Raw genomic sequence first — 19,582 nt, forward strand, 5'->3', positions numbered from 1 at the left:
CGAACAGACAGCGCCCGTAGTCAGGATTGAACATAGGTCTCTGGTGCTGTAAGGCAGCAAGTCTACCACTGCGCTGCTCTTGTTGCTATACTCTTGCTCCTAATTTAGATTAAAAACAACATGGGATTTTCCTAAATCCTACTTACCAAGGACATTTTATGGCCCTTTTTAGTGTTTCCAATTACTAGATTAATTTCCTTCCTGCTTCATCTTTATTCCCCAAGGGCCACCTTTCATTTCAGTGTTGGATTATTAAATCTATCGGCGAGGTGTGACTTGATTTTAAATATTAATCATCTCTCTCATCTGGCAGTCACTCCAAACCCTGAAGAATCTAAATTGGTCACAGACAATGGTGAAAAGTGGAATATATCCAACCAATGATCTGTTGTATAGATATATATTGTTTAAAATTTTATGCAATGGAGTTAAATATTGAATTCCTGTGTAATGAGCAACAGATACAAAAGCAAATAGGAAAAATTGTACTAGATGGTTTACAAAAAAAGACACATTGTACTGCAGTAACTCAACAGGTCAGGCAGCATCTGTGGAGTACAAAAAACACAACCCCCCCCCCCCCCCCCAAAATATGACCTAAACATGATTCGGAAGGGTCCGGACCTGAAACGTCACCTGTCCATGTTCTCTAGAGATGCTGCCTGACAGGCTGAGTTACTCCAGCACTTTATATAACTGTTCTTAAAAACAAAAGCGCCTCAGTTAGGAGTTTATTTTCTTTAGCCAACTTCTCTCTTTCCAAGAAGAATAATGGTTTACTTTCAACCAGGACAATAGCTTTCTCCCAAGGTGGAAATGTTATAACTTGAGGGCATAGCCTTTAAAGCGAGGGGTGCAAAGTTTGAAGGAGATGTGCGCGCAAGTTTTTAAACACAGGGTTTAGGTTTATTATTGCCATGCGTTATTTATACAGAGAATGGTGAGTGCCTGGATTCTGCTGCCAGGGATGGTGGGGGAGACAGTGGCATTGAAGAGGCTTTTAGATAGAACTACATGGAGATGCAGGGAATGGAAGGATGTGGATCATGTGCAGGCTGAGGAGAATGGTTTATTTTGGCATCATGTTCGGCATGGACATTGAGGGCCGAAGGGCCTGTTCCTGTGCTGTTTCGATGTTCTACATTCTAGGTTCTAAAGGGCAAAAGCAGCTGTGATCAACATTAGGTGTCATTTGACCAAATTTGGTTATAGGAAGCTGAGCAAAACTGAGGTCAATGAAGAGTCAAAGGGGAAGGGCTGCTACGGTTGGTCACACCTGATGCAAGGAATGAGAGTTGCAGTTGGTGTAGATGACCCGTCACAGTCCAAAAACATGCATGCACAAGTTCCTCAGCAAAATGTACCTTGGCCCAACCATCTTCAATCACTTAAGCTGCTCGAAGCAGAACTGTTTGCTGTCAATGTCATTGTGTTTAGCTTCTGTGTTCATGAAGCACTCCATATAGCATTAATCTCATAATGTTACATACTTTTATCATGTCTCTCCGCAACCTCCAGAGAGAGCAATCCAAATCTGTCCAACCCCTCCCTGCAGCTGATAACCCTTCATCCAGGCGACATTCTGGTGAACCTCCTCTGCACCCTCACCAAGGCCTCCAAATCCATCCTGTAACGGGGTGACCAGAACTGCACACAATACTCCAAACGCAGCCTGGCCAAAGTCTTATGAACCTACATCATGACTACCTGACCAATGCCCCGACCAATGAAGGCAAGCATACCATAGGCCGTCTTTACTACTCTATCTACCCGTGCTGCCACTTTCAGGGAGTGATGGAATTGGACCCCAAGATCCCATGTACGCCAATGTTTTGGCTTTGGCTTTTACTTTAGTTTACCTTTTAGTTTAGAGATACAGTGCCGAAACAGGCCCTTTGGCCCACCGAATCCGCTCCAACCAGTGATCCCCGTACATTAACACTATTCTCCACACGAGGAACAATTTACAATTACGCCAAGCCAATTAACCTACAAACCTGTATGTCTTTGGAGTGTGGGAGGAAACCGGAGCTCACTGGAGAAAACACAGGTGGTCATGGGGAGAATGTACAAACGCCATACAGACAGCAGCCATAGTCAGGATCGAACTTGGGTCTCTGGCGCTGGAAGGCAGCAACTCTACCGCTGAGCCACCCTACTTCTTTTCCCTTTTCTCAAGGCATTTTGGCAAAGTTATTTTTGGCTCTTGTATTAACTCTCCAATATGTATTACTTACCATGGAATGAGGATCAAAGTCCTCCACATATTTCTGAAAGCCCTGGAACAACATAACAGCATGTCAGAATATTTCTTACATAACAAAGAACATTCTGGCAGGTGTGACGACTTACTGATACCACTTTGTTCACATAGTTACTCTTACAGAATACACATTTGGCATTAAACTCAAGCTTGGCAAGATGTTTTTTCCAGGTATTTATCACTTTGCATCCATCACAATAACTTCTGTAACTAATATACACACACACACAACTAATATACACACACACACATACACATATATATATATTTACTGTATATATAGTAAACCATTGATTAAGCTATATTACATACACTTATGCAATGATATTAAAGTATATCTATTTAATATCATTGTTGGTGCTCATAAGATAGCTTAATCAATATATAAATATATACATATATCTTTATGAATATATACAGATATCTTCAATATGATTGCGTAAGTGCACATAAGATAGTGCAATCAATGGTATTGTATATATATATTATATCTTTATAAGGTAAACCATTGATTAACTTATCTCATATGCACATGCAATGATATTGAAGATAACTGTATATATTCATAAAGATATATATATATATTTATATTTATACATTGATTAAGCGATCTTATGAGCACCAATGCAATGATATTAAATAAATGTATACATATCTTTAATATCGTTGCATCAGTGCATATAAGATAGATTACTCAATAGTTTATTCTACTTTTATTATTAAATATAAATTTGAAAGGAAATGGCAAAATTTCCCTAATAAATCCCACCATTAATGTTAATAATTTTGCTACTGAAAGTGATTATGCAACAATTTCTCCTTTGTAAAAATCAAACACTAATTTTCTTTACATCAGAAACAAATATTAAGAGCCGAAATAGAGACAAAGGAAACTCTCTCATAAGATTTAAAACATTCAATTTATAAGAGACAGTATTTTCCACAAATTTTACAGTAGACTATAATTCCACCTTGCAATCAAAGGAAAGATATGGTTCTATTTACCACTCCACTTCTGTATTTATTGCGATCCACATAGTTGAAAAATTTAATGTCCATATGATAAAATATGTTAGACATGCTGCTTATAGTACCCCTTGAAGTTTGCATTCTCATCCTTCAAAGGGTGCACTAAACATATATTAATATTTTGCCAATGTTCTTCCACTCTGTAGATTTTCATTTACGTCGTGCTTGCATCTTCCCCACTCCAGAAAAAGGTAACGAAGAACATCAAAAGGGTATAATAATGGGGAAAATTACTCTGATCAAATGAAGACGATAGAGGGAGGTAACCAAAAGCAGAGAGTTGTTTAGGAAGGAACTGCAGATGTTGGTTTAAACCGAAGATAGATAGAAAATGCTGGATTAACTCAGCGGGACAGGCAGCATCTCTGGATAGGAGAAATGGGTGACATTTCGGGTCCAGACCCTTCTTCAGACTGAAGGTCTGGATTGAACCCGGGTCTCTGGCGCTGTGAGGCAGCAACCCTAACAGCTGCGCCACTGTGGCACCTGCTTTTTAATTTAATTTTAATAATAATAATAATAATACATTTAATTTATATAGCGCTTTTCAGGAAACTCAAAGACGCTTTACAGAGCAAACAAGACATAAAAACAAACAAAAGATTTATCCAGACGGAGAAGCGGCGAACAAACAGCGCCAGCGTCCTCTCACGTCAGGGTCCGGCGTTAATGGTTGACAATAAACAATAAACAGTAAATGGTTGACAGTAAACAATAAAGAACACAAGACACACAATTACAATTTAACACAGACAACCATCACAGTGATTGCTCCAGGCACACCCTCACTGTGATGGAAGGCAAAGAAAAGCCTCGAAAGACTCCAATCACTTATGGAACAAGAGGACCAAAGAGATAAATGACGAACTCAAACATGCTGTACGTCTATTTCAAAATACATGCCTAAAAAAAAGGAATTAAAATAAATTAAGATAAAATGTCCTTATTATTTACGTGCTTTCCTTTAGAACGAAATGACGAATTGTAGACTACCATTCGTTTTAACATTTCTGGTTGCTGTGAAATGAGAAAAGTATTAAGAATCACAACTCCGATTTAAATTCAGCACTTTGATGCATTAACACCATCCCGAGTTATTTGACAGGAGCCTTATTATTTACCAAAGGGGATTGAAGGGTTGATGACCACAGGCTCTCTCAGTGAGTTAGACTTGGAGAAACAAGGAACTGCAGATGTTGGTTTACAAAGAACGAAGCAAAGTTCTGGAGTAACTCAACAGATCCGGCAGCATCCCTGTAGAACGTGGCTAGGCATACAAAGAATGACCCCAAAATGCTGGAGTAACCCAAGGGGTTAAGCAGCATCCCTGGAAGTCACGGCCCAGGTCGGGACCCTTATTTGAACAGAGAGTGGCTGGAAGGCGCTGCCGGGGGTGGTGGTGGAGGTAGATACGATAGTGGCATTTAAGGGGCTTTTAGATAGGCACATGGATATGGAGGGAATGGAGGGACATTGGAACATGTGAGATTAATTTAACTTGGCATCATGTTCGACACCGTCGTTGGGGGCCGAAGGGTCTATTAGTTTCTATGTTCCATGTAAGTAAGATCTGCTAATGACATTGTTAAGACTTTACTTATAGAATTGGAATAAATAATTAATTGGAAAGTGATTTAACCAATGATTTGATTATAATGGAGGAAATTGTGAAAATGACTTCATGAATTAACAGAAGATCATTAGATCGATAGACCTGGCACTTTTCATAGATCGCTATTCACCGTGCAACATTACTTAACTTATACCTCCATCAGTCAATATAAAGCTTCAAGGTTAATTCCACAATGCTAAAATCAATATGAAATGTTCTTCGTATTTAACGTCTTTGTTACAGCAGCTTTATACTCTCCAGCATTGCTCTGGTTTCATATGTACCTAATCCATCTCATCTGAGTTATTACAATGAATAATTAGAGCATGTGTGAAAAATAATTAGTACTAAGTAGAGCCTTAGGAAGTGTCGTAGAGCAGAGAGATCTAGGAGTGCAGGGACATAGTTCCCTGAAAATAACTTCACAGGTTGATTAGATGGTAAAGAAGCACTTTGGTACACTGGCCTTCATCAATCAAGATATTGCATACAGAAGATTGACACAAAATGCTGGAGTAACTCAGCGAGTTGACTGAAGAAGGGTCCCGATTCAAAATATCACCTATTCCTTTTCTCCAGAGATGCTGCCTGATCCACTGAGTTACTCTAGCATTTTGCTCGTATAAACCAGCATCTGCAGCTCCTTCCTACACAGATTGCGTATAGAAGTTGGGATGTTATGTTACAGTTGAGCAAGGCTGCATTTGGAGTATTGTGTTCAGTTTTGGACACCCTGCTATAAGGAAGGATGTTGTTAAGCTGGTAAGAGCGCAGAGAAGACTTACAAGGATGTTGCCAGGACTCGAAGGCCTGATCTTTAGGGAGAGATTGGACAAGCTAGGACTCTATTCCATGGAGTGCAAGAAGCTGAGGTGTCATGATCGCGGTGCATAAAATCATGAGAGGAATAGATAGGGTGAATGCACAGTCTTTTACCCAGACTAGCGGAATCAAGAACCAGGAGACAAAGCTTTAAGGTGAGTGGAGAAAGATTTAATAGGAACCTGAGGTTCAACTTTTTCAAAGAGGGGATGGTGGATGAATGGTACAAGCTCCAGAGGAGGTAGTTGGGGCAGGTCGTGCAAGAAATTGCAGAGTTGTGGATGTAGCCCAGGCCATCACATAGATCTGATTCCCCACCATTGACTCCATCTGCACTTTATGCTGCCTCAGGAAAGCAGTCAACACAGTCACTCCGGTCAATCATTCTTCTCTCCACTCCAGTCAGGTAGAACGTACAGAACTTTGAAAGCACGCACCACCAGAGTCAGGAACAGCTTCTTCCCCTCTGCTATGAGGCTTCTCAACGGTCCTACCATAAGCTAAGGCACAATTCAAATTCTCCAACCTACCTCATTACGGACATTGGACTTTGCCTCTGGAACTGTTGTTCTGTAATGATGAGAACTATATTCTGCACTCTGCAGCTTCCCCTTTGCTCTATTTATTGTACTTGAGTTTGACTTGATGGTGTTCATGTATAGTATTATATGAGTTGATTGGATTGCATGCAAAACAAAGCTTGTCATTGTACCTCAGTACACGTGACAATAATAAACCTAATCCTAAATGTCTCCCATCACACATGTGGCAGTGTCTGCAAATCGCACATTGGTCTTTTCATCCACCTTTGTATGCACACAAACTGAGAAGCAAACTGACCCCCGACTGAAAGATAGACACAAAAAGCTGGAGTAACTCGGTGGGACAGGCAGCATTTCTGGAGAGAAGGAATGGGAAATGTTTTGGGTCGAGACCCTTCTTCATGCTGGTTAGGGATAAGGGAAATGAGAGATATAGACGGTGAGGTGGAGAGAAAAGGAACAATGACTGAAAGAGTCAGCCTAAGAAGACAAGAGTAATAATGATGATTTGTAGTCAATAACCAGTTTTTGATGCACAGTATGATGTCTTGATACTATCCTTGACAAGGATGAATTGATTTACTCAGTGGTTTGTCGAAAATTAGATAACACAGGGAGTTTGATGAGCCAATTTTGGCATCTATCATTAGGCTAGATGATAGATTTCATAAGGTTCCTCAGTGGATGGATTAATATTAAGAATTGTTTGGCTCCTTGATATATCATCGGTACACTGAACTCATTCGTTTTTACAATGGGTGACAAAAAGTTATAATGCAGTAAATCATTTTCAGTAGGTAATGTGGTAAATCACACCAACAATAATGGGTTTTAAAAGATATGTGCTTTTGATTATGGACTCAAGATGGGAATTTGTTTAAATAGAACCAATTAATTCACTACAAATCATTCCAAGGCAAACACGTTACTGGGAAACAAAGCATATAGTAATGGTTTTGCACTTTGTGTCATCTTAATGTTACACATTGTAAGGCATGTCCTTTTGGTAGCTAAAGACATAATTCATTGATATTGTTTGTTCCACCAGAGAGGCTGAGGGGAGACGTGATAGAAGTATATAAAATTATGAAAGGCAAATATAGGGTACGCAATCAGAACCTTTTTTCCAGGGTGGAAATGTCAAAGGACATAGAGCGTGGAACAGTACACAACGTCAACAGACCCTTTGGCCCACAATGTCTGTATGATCTAAAGACCTAATGTACATCAATTCATCTACCTATTAAAAGTAACATAAAGCATTGGGATGCTACCAAAAGTGATTTATAGGTCTTTAAATGATTTGGGTAGAATGGATGAGATAGAGGGACAAAACATAATACAACATTCATTTTTTTTTTATGTCACCATGTATCATGAAATTGGTAAAGAGTGATAAAGGAGGCATATGGTATGTTTTCCTTCATAGGTCGGGGCATTGAGTTTACAGGTCAGGAAGTCATGATGCAGCTTTTCAGGACTTTGGTTAGGCGGCATTTGGAGTATTGCATACAGTTCTGGTCGCCCCATTACAGGAAGGATGTGGAGACTTTGGAGAGAGTGCAGAGAAGGTTTGCCAGAATATTGTCTGGATTATTAGTTACCGGGAGAGGTTGGATAAACTTGGATTGTATTTTCTTGAAAGCCGGAGGTTGCGGGGAGAGCTGATAGAAGGATTTAAAATGATGAGAGGCAGAGACAGTCAGAACCTTTCTCCCGGATGGGAAAATGGAATACTATATTGCAGAGCTTTAAAATGAGAGGGGCTAATTTAAACAAGATGTGAGGGACAAGTTTTTTTGACAAATAGGATGGTAAAAACCTGAAATGCGCTGACAGGGTTGGTGATGGAGGCAGATAGGATAGTGGCATTTAAGGATTTTGGATCGGCACATGGACATTACAGGGAATAGAGGGATATGGATTATGCACAGGTAGATAAGAGATGGTCTTGGCATCATATCCGGCACGGACATTGTGGGCCAAAGGGCCTGTTCTTGTGCTGTACTTTCCATGTTATATGTTCTAAATATGTTACTAGCAAATACACCTATAGCAGTCAAAACAGATGTTCCTGGGCAGGGACTTACTTCACTGAAAACGTTATGGATATTATTAAAAACAGCAAAGATAGCATAAATTGAATTATTTTGGAATTAGATGTTCTTGAGTTGAATGTTGTTGAGCAAGATGTAACAAATCAACCCCTTTTATGAAGACATGTTACTTAAGAAATAACACGTTGGGAGTACTGCAACAAGTTTAAGATTCAGTACTGCCCTTAGAATACACTGCAAACACTCACTGTTCATCCTTACTGTATTTGTATAGTAGGTGTATTAACTAATGAAAAATTCAAGAACATTAGAACAACATTTCCTTTTTTTTTGTTGCATTAAGTGTTACATTCACCCATTCCCTGGTACAACTCTGACTAAAAAACACAAGCTCAATAATTGGAGTTACAACAAACTGCAGATTCTACTTTACAATAAAAAAGGCACAAAGTGCTGGTGTTACTCAGTGGGCCAGGCAGCATCTCGAGAACATGGATGGGTGACGTTTCGGATCGGGACCCTGACCTATCCATGTTCTCCAAAGATGCTGCCTGACCTGTTCAGTTAGTCCTGCACTTTGTGTTTTTCTTCTCAATAATTAGAAATGTGTTTGAATTATCGGTTTAAAACTCATGCTGAATAGGAAGCCCATGACAACTTTCTAAAAACCTAATTCCTAAGTAGCATCCAGGACAGATCTTGAATGGCTGAAACTCTAAAATGCCATGCTATCGAACAATTGCCATCAAACTAAGCAGTTGACACCATGAGGCATGTTTTCCAAAGACTCGCCAGCAAATATATCCAGAGCTGTAGGCAATCACTGGATTTCCTTAACAGTTTAGCAATCCAAAAACAAGGAACTGCAGATGCTGGTTAATGCACAAAAGGACACAAAGTGCTGGAGTAACTCAGCGAGTCAGGCAGCATCTCGGCAGAACATGGATAAGTGATGTTTCGTGTCAGTCTGAAGAAGGGCCCCGATCTGAAACGCCGCCTATCCACGTTCTCCAGGGATGCTGCCTGACCTGCTGAGTTACTCCAGCATTGTGTTTCCTTTTCAGCTTAGGAATCGGCTTGCCTGACTTCTGATTTACCACACATTGATCCAGAAAAGCCTTCAATTCAAGGGATCTTCAATTCCACAATGTAGAGAAATTGCTTTAGTATAAAAATGATCCCAACACCAAATAGTTATTAGATCATAAGAGGAATAGATAAGGTAAATAGAATCTTTTACCTAGAGTAGGAGAACTGGAGGACATACATTTAAGGGGGGGGGGGGGGGGGGGGGGGAGAAGATTAAGAGGAACCTGAGGGGCCATTTTTTTCCCCACAAATGGATGGGTGTATGGAATGAGCTGCCAGAGGAGGTAGTTGAGGCAATGTTTAGAAGACATTTGGACAGGTACATGGCTTACGTATGACATGGGCCAAACACAGGCATAGGACTAGTGTAGATGGGGCATTTTCAGTCAGACAACACAGGAACAGATCCTTCAGCCCAACCTGCCCATGCTGACAAGTTGGTCAGCTTGGGCAATTTGTGCAGAAGGGACTGTTTCCGTGCTGCATGAATCTATGAATACAAAATACAAGTTAAGTACGGAGTACTTTTACAGGTAGATAATATGCGAGAAAACAAACTTACCAGTTCCGATTTAACCCATGTCTTTTTTATAAGGCTGGGGCTAGGAGGCAGCATGACTGGTTTGGAAACCAATGGGCCCATTGGTCGTGTTTGCATAGGTGGGCTTGGGGCAAGTTGCTGATGTCATGTGTGGTACATGATGAGCAATCATCCATGACAGAGAGAAAGGGAAAGCACAATGTATTTGTGAATAAACTAGTGGGTAATAGAAATTCCACCATCCATTTTAATAAGATACTTGCTGAAAGCCATATCGCTCTGACACAATACACGACAATAATAAACCTAGACCTAAACCTATTCAAAAATATATTCATCTGATACAACATTTCACAGTAAAATATATAATAATAATAATAATATAATATATTCCTTTATTTGTCCCACACCGGGGAAATTTGCAGTGTTACAGCAGCAAAGTGGATAGCAAGAGACATTCATTATAAATAAAAATAAAGATAAGGAAATTGTTATCATTTACTGTGTTTTTTAAAATATATTAAACTTTTTCAATTAAGCATTTCTGCCGAGGACCTTGAAATGGGAAACAGCACATAGTCTAGGTCTCTTGTAGAAACTATAGATAATTAGTCAATTAATTTTTGGAAATAAAGTAAAATTGCATTGTACCTTAAAAGACTAACATCGAGACGCAATTCAATAGGAAAGAACTATGAGGGAACAGCGGTTCTATTATAGCTCCAATTTCCCCCCACCTCCCAAACAAAATCTTCATTCTTGAGAAACATTTCCATATCCTGCCATGAGATGGATTTTTTAAAGTAATACGGTAATTACGTGGCATGTATTCAAGAGCAGTTTACTTTTAATTTAGTTTAGAGATACAGGGCGGAAACAGGCCCTTTGTACCATTGAGTCCGCTCCGACCAGTGATCCCTGTTAAACTAGCATGCACTACACATTAGGGACAATTTACGATTTTTACTGAAGCCAATTAACCTACAAACCCGCACCTCTTTGGTTTGTGGTAGGGAACCGGATCACCCGGAGTAACCCACGTTGTCATGGGAAGAATGTACCAACTCCATACAGACAGAACCCATCGTCAGGATCGAACATGGGTCTCTGGCACTATTAAGGCTGCAACTCTACCACTACGCCACTGTGTCACCAGGTCCAACATAGGAAGAGAACATGCTCCCTCTATCCAACGTTCAAAAGCAGAAAATGCAAATCAATTTACCATCCATTCTCCTATTTAAAACTGATCTATTTTCTATCATTTCTCCAAAGGTCCATCGTGCACCTTCTAATACTGGTCTTTAATGCTGCACATATTAGAACAGAGCAGTGCAGGAACAGGCCCTTCGGATCACAATGTCTGTACTGACAAAGATTTGTCTCTGATGCTAAGATTTTCCTAGGTCTCGCTGATTATTTGAGCTATTGTCTTGTCACATACCAATGGGTTATTGGATGCAGAAGAGATTTTGCTACCATGAGATGTATTCCTCATGACCTGAGACATATAAAGACAGATATTAATCATCAATCTTGGGAATATATATCACTACTATTGGTTGTAAATCACTTCAAACACATGCAGTTTTCAAAGTAAGCAACATCTGACCAGTAAATCAAAAGGTAAGGTTCAGTTAACCATTTTAAATATTAGATATTTATTCATTAATATATACATTCTAATTTTTAACTCTGTTGAGTTTTACCTTTTGTTATGCTGGTCACACACACAAAAGTTGGAAAGAAATATTCACCTCCATTGAACACAAACTTCACACTCCAACAAAGACAATCGTTATCAACAGGGAAAAGCCAAATGGCCATCTGCACTGAATTAACTGATTTACAGTTTTACCATGCCGTAAATATATCAGAAATAACACAAGTGCTTCACACAAAATGAGACGCAGGCTTTTATTCAGTGGCTTAATGGTCTGTAACATCTCCAAAAATGAAGCATCCACTCTACAGTAAATTGATTTGCTATCCAGCAGTCAGATTCTGAATTTGAGCTTTGAATTGATTGAATGCTACAGAATGGAAACAGGCCCTTCAGCCTACTGAGTCCACGCTGACCATTGGTCACCCCTTCACGCTAGTTCTATGTTTTCCCATTTTTTGCATCCAATCCCTGCACATGAGGGAACATTTACAGAGGTCCAATTAACCTACAAACCCACACGTCTTTGGGATGTGGGATGAAACCCACGCGGTCACAGCGAGAACGTGCAAACTCCACACACAGACAGCACCTAAGGTTAGGATCGAACCCGGGTGTCTGGCACTGTGAGGCAGCGGCTCTACCGGGTGTATCACTCTACTGTCCATTTGTATCCTCAGCATTCCGAATTGAAGGTGAGAATTTATTGTCAGCTGATAATTATAGCAGGTTTGTATTTTCTTTCACAAAAAAATGGCTTGTCCCATTGTGTATATATATATTTTTAAAATCTGTATATATACATGTGTATATATACATGTGTATATATACACACGTGTATATATATATATATATATATATATATATATATATACACACACACACACTCTCTTCGATTTATGGAAGGGTTACGTTTCACAGACCCTTGCATAACTTGGATATTACGCAAGTTGGAAATGGAAGTGCTGTTGCACATGTGTAAATTCTATTTGACACAGAGACTGGGGAGAAGCTCTGAGGTGGAGAGCAGGTGGAAGCTCCGAGGAGGAGATTATGGGGAGAGCTCCAAGGCAGGGACTGTGGGGAGAGCTCCCACCTGCAGACCACGGGGCAGCTCCCACGTGGAGACCACAGGGGGAGCTCCGACGTGGAGACCACGGGGGCAGCTCTAACGTGGAGACAACGGGGGCAGCTCCAATGTGGAGACCTCGGGGCAGCACCGACGTGGAGACCACAGGGGGAGCTCCGACGTGGAGACCACGGGGTGAGCTCCGACGTGGAGACTACATGGGCGTCAGTGAGCTTAAAGAATTGCTTACATTAGTGCAAGTTTCCATAAGTCGCCTGTTACCTAAGACGGGGAGTGCCTGTAGATCAGATTTACCACACGCAGATACATTTCAATATGTAGAGCAAAGGGGAGGATGCAGAGAGCAGAATATAGTTGCAGACAGGTTGACACACAGCAACCACAATAAACCTCTTGCCTTACAATACCTTGTGGCTGGTTGGATATGAACATTCGCCAGTCCGGTTGTAAATCGGACTGTACGCAGCTTTTGACCCAAAGTTCTGGGGCTCCCAGTCACGACCCGAGTCCGTGTCCGGCTGGGAGTAATAATTTGACTTGTTTTCCCTTCCATCGGGAATGGTGCCTTGGGAACGCGGGAAGGCAGTTTGATGGGCGGGCAGGGGCGGGGGGAGAGGGGTGGGTGGAAGCGGGGGCGCACGCGGCAGTGGAGGTGGCATCGGAGGCATCTTTGCGCCCGTGTGCAACGGCTTTGCGTGGTGCGGCGACGTGGTCGGGGGAGGTGGAGCGGGCTTTTTACGCGGGGTCAGGGCCGCTGGGGTCGGGAGCTTGGACGGATAAGGCGAGGGGGTAAAATGGGACGCCGGTGGAGGGGGTGGCGTCCGTTTCACCGGCGGATCAAACTGATCCAGGTTGATGTCGTCAAGATCCGTGGTGTGAAGCAGGAAACCGCCGGCAAATGTCCGCACCGATACCGGCGGAGGAGGAGGTGGTGCAGTAGACCCCTGTTTGTGGACAGCATTTCTTTTAATAACGTCACAAAATCAAACAATAAAATCCTCACTCCAATAATAACTAAAACCATTATTTTAAGACACAGTTTCTCAAACATTTACGTTGCTTTGGCAGCAATTACAGAAAGATCTCTTCTAAAATGTGAGCCTTCTTCTAGTGACTGCAGCATAGAAACACGAATTCAAGCAAATTCTGAACCCAAAATGGTCGCAAAGATGTCAACATTAAATGAATCTCTTCTGCATGCATGTGATCCATACCTCTCCATTCCCTGCACATCTAAACGCCTCTTCAATGGCCACGATTGTATCTGTCTCCACCATCACCCCTGCAGCATGTTGATACTTTATTAGGTTTCCTAACACTAGTGTTAATGGATATTTTTCATGGAAATGTTTTCCCTTCACCCTCAAGGTTATATGTTAACTTGCTAGCAGTTCTTCCCAACCAGATGCTTTATTATTGAATGTGTGAGGTAGCACCTCACTTAATTCTTTTAACATGCATGGATGCATTTCATCCTTGCCAGAGAGCTTAACCTTGTTGTGTTTGGTTAGCTAAATGCCTTCCTTATCCTAAAAACATAGTAGTTATCACAAATTCTAATCTCATCCATGACTTCCACTCATCTAATTTATCTTCCTGGCAGATACTGAAACAAAATAATTACTTAATGTCTCATCATTCCGTGATCGCTGTTGGCGATTTGAACTCTTCATTTTCTTCATGGTTCTATTCTCATCCTGATACTCAAATAGATCATTTAATTTTGTTTTTTTCCTTGACAATTTAATTCTTTTTGACTTCTCTCTTAATCTCTGAACACACCTCTGCTGTGGTCCAGATACCAAGTGCTTTAATCTCCCTTTATGATCGCATATTTTCATTCTGATTATTCATTCATATATCTCATTTTTGGTTTTAGCCATGGTTTTTATGCAGGACATATTTTCTTATAGTCCGTTGAACTTGCTTCAAATTTTTTATTTTAAAAATCTGCCAAGATCATTGGCCATTTTATTTTGTCCTCCAACTGACTTTTCTTCAACCTATCATTTTGATCTTAATTAAATTCAATAGAAAATAGGTGCAGGAGTAGGCCATTCGGCCCTTCGAGCCAGCACCACCATTCAATGTGATTTTTTTTTTAGAGATACAGGCCGGAAACAGGCCCTTCGGCCCACCGAGTCTGCGCCGCCCAGCGATCCCCGCACATTAGCACTATCCTACATACACTAGGGACAATTTTTACATTTTACCCAGTCAATTAACCTACATACCTGTATGTCTTTGGAGTGTGGGAGGAAACCGAAGATCTCGGAGAAAACCCACGCGGGTCACGGGGAGAACGTACAAACTCCGTACAGACGGCGCCCGTAGTCAGGATCAAACCTGAGTCTCAGGCGCTGCATTCGCTGTAAGGCAGCAACTCTACCGCTGCACGACTGGTGGCTGATCATTCTCAATCAGTACCCCGTTCCTGCCTTCTCCTCATACCCCCTGACTCCACTATCCTTAAGAGCTCTATCTAGCACTCTCTTGAAAGCATTCAGAGAATTGGCCTCCACTGCCTTCTGAGGAGAGAATTCCACAGATTCACAACTATATGACTGAAAAAGCTTTTCCTCATCTCCGTTCTAAATGGCCTACCCCTTATTCTTAAACTGTGGCCCCCTGGTTCTGGACTCCCCCAACATTGGGAAAATGTTTCCTGCCTCTAACGTGTCCAACCCCTTAATAATCTTATATGTTTCAATAAGATCCCCTCTCATCCTTCTAAATTCCAGTGTATACAAGTCTAGTCGCTCCAGTCTTTCAACATATGACAGTCCCGCCATTCTGGGAATTAACCAAGTGAACCCACGCTGCACGCCCTCAATAGCAAGAATATCCTTCCTCAAATTTGGAGACCAAAACTGCACACAGTATTCACGTATTCTTAATTATATCCACCCTTATTCTGATTGGTATGGTTCAGATTTGACCTAATTTACCTTGGCTATCTGCTCCTATTCAATATACCCAATCACAAGTCTGAAGAAGGGTCCCAATTCCAAATGTCCCCTGTACATTCCTTCCACAGATGCTGCCTGATCTGCTTAGTTCCTCTATGCTTTGTTTCACTCAGGATTCCAGCATCTGCAGTTCCTTGCGTCTACACATTTCCCCTTGCTGATCCTCCTACCTACTTGTTTATGAAGAAACCTGAAATTTATTGTAGAAATAAGGAACTGCAGATGCTGCTTTACAAAATCAGACACACAGTGCTGGAGTAACTCAGCAGGTTAGGCAGCACCCATCGAGAACATGGATAGGTGATGTTTTGGGTCAGTACCCTTCTTCAAATTGATTGGAGAACTTCTTGAAAGCAGGTGTATCCCCAACTCTTTCCAGCTTTCTACCCACCCAACTACAATTAGTCAGAAGAAGGGTCCTGAACCAAAAAGTCACATATCCATGTTCTCCAGAGATGCTGCCTGATCTGCTGAGTTACGCCAGCTCTTTGTGTCTGAAATATATTGTAGTAATCCTATTCCCTAATTACATTCGTACCTAACTAAACCTGGTAAACAGGGTCTGGATTCCATATATGTGACTATTTCAGGCTGAAATATTCTAAGGATAGAGAAAAAAAAAGTACATCAATGTTTATCGTATCTAAATTGTACAATCACTTTCTGCCCAAGAGTTCCAAACCAAGAGATCTTGCTAATTTGAGATTTCCAATTTTTGTCACTTGTAATAGTTTTATTGGCAAGTTATCACAATAAGATTGTCCTCATCAGCTGTTGAATTATTTCCACCCCCTCCCCTCCCCTCCCCTTCCAAGTTACTCAAAATAATAACAACAAGTGTATCACACAGTGCACAGATTTCTGAATTCTTGGATATCTCACACAACTATTACCTCAAGGGATTCATTCTCTGCTGAGGAGATTTGCTCTAACCGGGTCTGGCACAACTTCTCCACCCAGTGCTGGACTTTTGCAGATTCTTCCAAATCTTCCCGTTCTGTTTCAGAGACCTGAGGCAATGTACCGATAACTTAGCTCTCTCGACACTTCAACAGATTGCAATATATGTAAATGTTATTGCTGTTATGAGTGAGGGTGAACGTTATTAAAAAGAGATACCACATTTAGTCAACTACCCACTTCAAAATTTTCTCCTCTGTCTATTGCACTTTTCTTAATTTAGTCAGGGATTGAATGTTCAATTTTTACAGAGTCCTAGACTCTACGGTTCAAAAAACATGTGGGTTTGCAGGTTAATTGGCCCCTATAAACTGTCCCTAGTGTGTAAGATAGAACTAGTGTCAGGGTCATGGGACGAAGGCAGGAGAATGGGGTTGAGAGGGAAAGATAGATCAGCCATGATTGAACGACGGAGTAGACTTGATGGGCCGAATGGCCTGATTCTGCCTCCAGAACTCATGAACTAGTGTACAGGTGATCGATGGTCAGCATGGACTTGGTGGGCAAGGGCCTGTTTCTTGCATCACTAAACTAAACTAAACATATAGTCCTATTGGATGCAAACAAGTCCTTCGGCCCAACTTGTCCATGCCGGCCAAGGTGCCTCACCCATGCTATTCCCATTTGCCCGCATTTGGCCCATATCCCTCTAAACCTTTCATACACACCAACAACAGAACAATGAAATTCTTAGTTGTAGCAGCATAAGAGGCTTGTAAGCACAGCACCCATAAATAATATAATAAACAAAACAAAAAACCCAATAAATTAAAATAAATCCCAATATTAGTGCAAAAGGCTTGCAAACAAAACAGTTCACTGTTTAGTTAGTGTTTTGGTGTGTTCAAGAACCTAATGGTTGTTGGGAAGAAGATATTTAGTTTAATTTAGTTTAGTTTAGTTTAGTATTGAGAAGAGGAATAAACGAGGTTGTCTGATGAGTGGACTTCAGCAAGGATCAGTGTTTACCGGCTATTTACCACCTACACCTAGAATTTGGCTGAGGAGGTCTTTTGCTCCATTTCCTCCAATCAGTTTGAAAGCCCACAGAATATTCCTCAGCCGGTGCCCCCAATTACACAGTGCAGTCCTAAACTATCCTTCTCCCAACATACAGCATGTGCCGTGTTGCCCTCTCCTTGTGGGATTAATATTTGGGCATTATCAGGGAAGCTTCTCATTTGGCTGCCTGGCAGATATTGGATGCTTTATCAAGATACAGTGGGCTACAAATAATATGTTTGTTATATGATAAGTTAAAATTCTATTTCTGATTAAAAACATTACAATCTTGCCCCCAGAAGTCCTTTAAAAATGCAAACAGACTATTTATTTTCTCTGAATTCACTGACAACCATTTAAGTTTAGTTTAGTTGAGAGATACAGTGTAGAAACAGGTCCTTCGGCCCACCGAGTCCATGCCGACCAGTGATCATCCTGTACACTAGCACTACCCTACACATATATTTGTTCTATGATAAGTTAAAATGGGATTTCTAATCAATAATAATACAATTCCACCCCCCCCCCCCCCCCCCCCAAAGTCCATTCATTAGGTAATTAGACCATTTTCTTTTCTGTGAATTTGCTGACAACATTTAAGTTTGGTTTAGTTTACTTTAGAGATACAGCACAGAAACAGGCACTTTGGCCCACCGAGTCCACACCATGATCACCCCGCACATTGGTTCTATCCTACGCATTAGGGACAATTTGCAGAAACTGATTAACCTACAAACTTGTACGTCTTTGAAACCGGAGCACCTGGCGAAAACCCACGTGGTCATAGGGAGAAGGTGTACACAGTCAGCACCCGTAGTCAGGATCGAACTGGGCTGTAAGGCAACAACTACCGCTGCACCACCATGCTGGCACTATCAATGATACTTCTTATTTGACAGCCTAGCACATATTGAGTGCTTTATCAAGAAACAATGGGTTACAAATAATATGTTATATAAATTAAAATTATGTTTCTAATAAATAATATCACAATTTTGTCCCCAAAAGTCCTTGATTATACAATTAGGCCATTTCCTTTTTCTAAATTTACTGACAACTGTGTAAGTATTGCAGTCACACGGACATTCATCTGACCACTTGCAGTTCCAATGTACCTCTTGGACAAGTCGATTTATTTTCAATTGTTTTTCTTTCTCCATCATTTCCTCTTTCTCTATTGCAAGTTTCTGTTCAAATTCCAGTTCCTTCTTGTTCTTCCTCTGGTCAAATAATATCTCAGCCCTGGACTTCCTCCTCTCCTTCTCTTTCTGACAAGGTTTAATGCAGAGATTTAAAAAAAAAAGATACAAAGCGCTGGAGTGACTCAACGGTTCAGGCAGCATCTCTGGTGAACGTGGACAGGTGACATTTCGGGGTTGAGACCCTTCTTCAGACTGATTGTGGTGGGATGGAGTGGGTGGGGAAAAAGTAGGAATAGAGGTGGAGGCAGGACAAAGCCTGGTAAGTGATAGGTGGATACAGTTGAGGGGGGGACTTTGATAAATATATGGTTGGACAAAAGCCAGAGATGAAGAGGCAAAAAGTGTGAGATAAAATGGACGAGGTGCGAATTGTGAAGCAAGAGGAAGGAATATAGACGGAGGGGGAGAGGGGAGGGGCTGGGTGAGGGATAGAAATGGGTGTGAATCCAGCTGGGACAGGGAAAAGAGGGGATGGGGATGGGGAAGATGTTAGTAGGCTAGTTACCAGAAATTCAATGTTCATACCGTTCGAAATATGGAGACACATTTATGGAAAAACCGTCAGTTACAAGCACTGCAAACCACTCAAAATTGAACTCATCACAGCAACAGTAAAACAATAAAAAAATGTGCAATAACACAGAAAATTTAATTGGTGAACCCATGCAAAACCAAAAATAAAAAGCCCATTTAAAAGACAGAGGAATAGCTCAGAATATTTTAAATTTTCTACTCCTGCCT

At 41.0% G+C, this 19,582-nt stretch overlaps 1 protein-coding gene across 1 annotated transcript in view; it reads right to left on the reverse strand.

The window, feature by feature from the left end:
* The window catches only part of ush1c (Usher syndrome 1C), an 86,870-nt gene that overhangs the window by 22,392 nt on the left and 44,896 nt on the right, over positions 1 to 19,582 (reverse strand). The window contains exons 16-23 of the mRNA XM_078414904.1: positions 18,755 to 18,907; positions 16,571 to 16,687; positions 13,116 to 13,652; positions 11,400 to 11,456; positions 9,977 to 10,093; positions 8,714 to 8,716; positions 4,247 to 4,309; positions 2,238 to 2,279 (exon numbers count right to left, since the gene is read on the reverse strand). Of these exons, the coding sequence (XP_078271030.1) occupies positions 2,238 to 2,279; positions 4,247 to 4,309; positions 8,714 to 8,716; positions 9,977 to 10,093; positions 11,400 to 11,456; positions 13,116 to 13,652; positions 16,571 to 16,687; positions 18,755 to 18,907 (1,089 nt within the window). The remainder of the gene's footprint in view (positions 1 to 2,237; positions 2,280 to 4,246; positions 4,310 to 8,713; positions 8,717 to 9,976; positions 10,094 to 11,399; positions 11,457 to 13,115; positions 13,653 to 16,570; positions 16,688 to 18,754; positions 18,908 to 19,582) is intronic.

The sequence above is a fragment of the Rhinoraja longicauda genome, chromosome 18 (genome assembly GCF_053455715.1).
Source record: "Rhinoraja longicauda isolate Sanriku21f chromosome 18, sRhiLon1.1, whole genome shotgun sequence".
In the NCBI taxonomy this organism is placed as follows: Eukaryota; Metazoa; Chordata; class Chondrichthyes; order Rajiformes; family Arhynchobatidae; genus Rhinoraja; species Rhinoraja longicauda.